The sequence below is a fragment of the Emiliania huxleyi genome (genome assembly GCF_000372725.1).
Source record: "Emiliania huxleyi CCMP1516 chromosome Unknown EMIHUscaffold_138, whole genome shotgun sequence".
NCBI classification, from domain to species: domain Eukaryota; phylum Haptophyta; order Isochrysidales; family Noelaerhabdaceae; genus Emiliania; species Emiliania huxleyi.
Genome location: NW_005201213.1, coordinates 276973 through 278880, shown reverse-complemented (window position 1 = coordinate 278880; position 1908 = coordinate 276973). Strand labels below are relative to the sequence as shown.

General features: G+C 65.6%; 1 protein-coding gene across 1 annotated transcript in view; it reads left to right on the top strand.

Annotated features, from left to right (window-relative positions):
• Positions 1 to 240: 240 nt before the first annotated feature.
• Positions 241 to 1908, top strand: part of ACC-2 (acetyl-CoA carboxylase) — an 11003-nt gene continuing 9335 nt past the window's right edge. Inside the window, exons 1-3 of the mRNA XM_005788150.1 lie at positions 241 to 645; positions 919 to 1479; positions 1560 to 1873. Of these exons, the coding sequence (XP_005788207.1) occupies positions 277 to 645; positions 919 to 1479; positions 1560 to 1873 (1244 nt within the window). The 5' untranslated portion in view covers positions 241 to 276. The remainder of the gene's footprint in view (positions 646 to 918; positions 1480 to 1559; positions 1874 to 1908) is intronic.

Genomic DNA, 1908 nt, shown 5'->3' with positions numbered 1-1908 from the left:
AAGGTGCGGTCCCCTACCCCCACAGTCCCCGAACCCAGCCCTCTCCGGCCTCAGTACCTGCCAATCTCCCCCCCCCTCTCCCCCGCCTCTCTCCCCCGCCTCTCTCCCGCATCTCCCCCCCTCTCTCCCCTGAAGGTGTGGGGCTACTTCTCCGTCGTCGCCGACGGCGGCGTGCACGAGTTTGCCGACTCGCAGTTTGGCCACGTCTTTGCGACGGGCGAGACGCGCGAGGAGGCGCGCAAGGCGCTCGTCCTCGCGCTCAAGGAGCTCTTCATCATGGGCGACATCCGCACGACGGTGGAGTACCTCGGCGAGCTGCTCAACACGCCAGAGTTCAAGGACAACACGCTCGACACCGCGTGGCTCGACGGCCTGATCGCCGCAAAGTCGGTCTCGGTCGAGGTTGAGCCGCAGTCTGCCGTCATCAACGCCGCCGTCTACCGCGGCCACAAGCTCATCGCCGACAACATCGCCGGCTTCAAGGAGTCGCTCGACAAGGGGCAGCTCTCGACGCTGGCGCTGCGCGAGATGCAAGGAATGCCGCTCGAGCTCACCTACCAGGACGTCAAGTACTCCTTCACCGTCACACCAAAGGCGCCGGACGCCTTTGACCTCGTCCTCTCGAGCACCGGCCAGCACATCGAGGCGCTCCCTAGACACTTCCTAGGCACTTCCTAGACCACTTCCTAGGCACTTCCTAGATATGGGAGATATGGGGAGATTGGCCGCATGTCGACGCCGGTGGTCGCGTTGCTTGATCTGCCCGCCCGCACTCCTCTGCTTCAGGTGCGCACGCGCAGGCAGGCGGACAATCTCCCCACATCTCCCATATCTCCCCATATCTCCGCATAGGTGCGCACGCGCAGGCAGGCGGACAATCTCCCCATATCTCCCATATCTCCCCATATCTCCCCATAGGTGCGCACGCGCAGGCAGGCGGACGGCTCGCTCTACGTCTCGTACGGCTCGGAGACGCACCAGCTGTTCGCCAAGGAGGAGCCGCTCGGGCTGCGGATGGTGCTCGACGGCACCACCGTGCTGCTGCCGAACGTGTTTGACCCGTCCGAGATGCGCTCCGACGTGACTGGCAAGCTCGTCCGCTACCTGGTCGACGACGGCGCGCCGGTGGAGGCGGGCCAGCCGTTTGCCGAGGCGGAGGCGATGAAGATGCTCATCACCATCCGCGCGAGCGAGTCGGGCACGCTCAAGCACGAGCTCTCTGCGGGCTCCATCATCAACCAGGGCGACCTGCTCGGCTCGCTCGAGCTCAAGGACCCGTCCAAGGTCAAGAAGATTCTGCCGTTTGAGGGCTTGCTCGCGTACCAGACGCCGACGGAGAAGGAGGAGACGACGCTGCAGGCCTTCCGCGCGTCGCAAAAGGCGCTCGAGCTCGTGATGGACGGCTACGTGATGGAGGCCGAGCCGCAGGTGCAGAAGCTGCTCGCGGCGCTCTCATCGATCAACCTCGTCGTCGGCGAGGCGTCGGACGCGACGGCCATTGAATGAATGAATGAATGACTCCGGAATTGCGAGACCAATGAAAGAAATAATACTGGCAGGTGTCGGACGCGATGGCCGCGCTCGGCAACAAGCTGCCCGCCGACCTCGACTTGGCGTTGCAGTCCATCCTCTCAAAGACGCTGGCTGAGCACGTCGCCACCGAGGACTCCAAGGAGGCGGCGCGGCTCGTCGACGCGCTCCGCGCGGCGATCGCCGACTTCATCGCCGGCCAGCCCGAGGGCAAGCAGGCCGAGCTGGAGGGCGTGGTCGCGCCGGTGCAGGGTGTGCTCGACACGTACGCGCCCGGCCTGCGCGAGCACGCCATCGCGGCGGTCACCGCGCTCCTCAAGCGCTTCATGGCGGTCGAGAACACGTCTTGCCGGCCTAGATGCGGGGACCCCCCCCCTC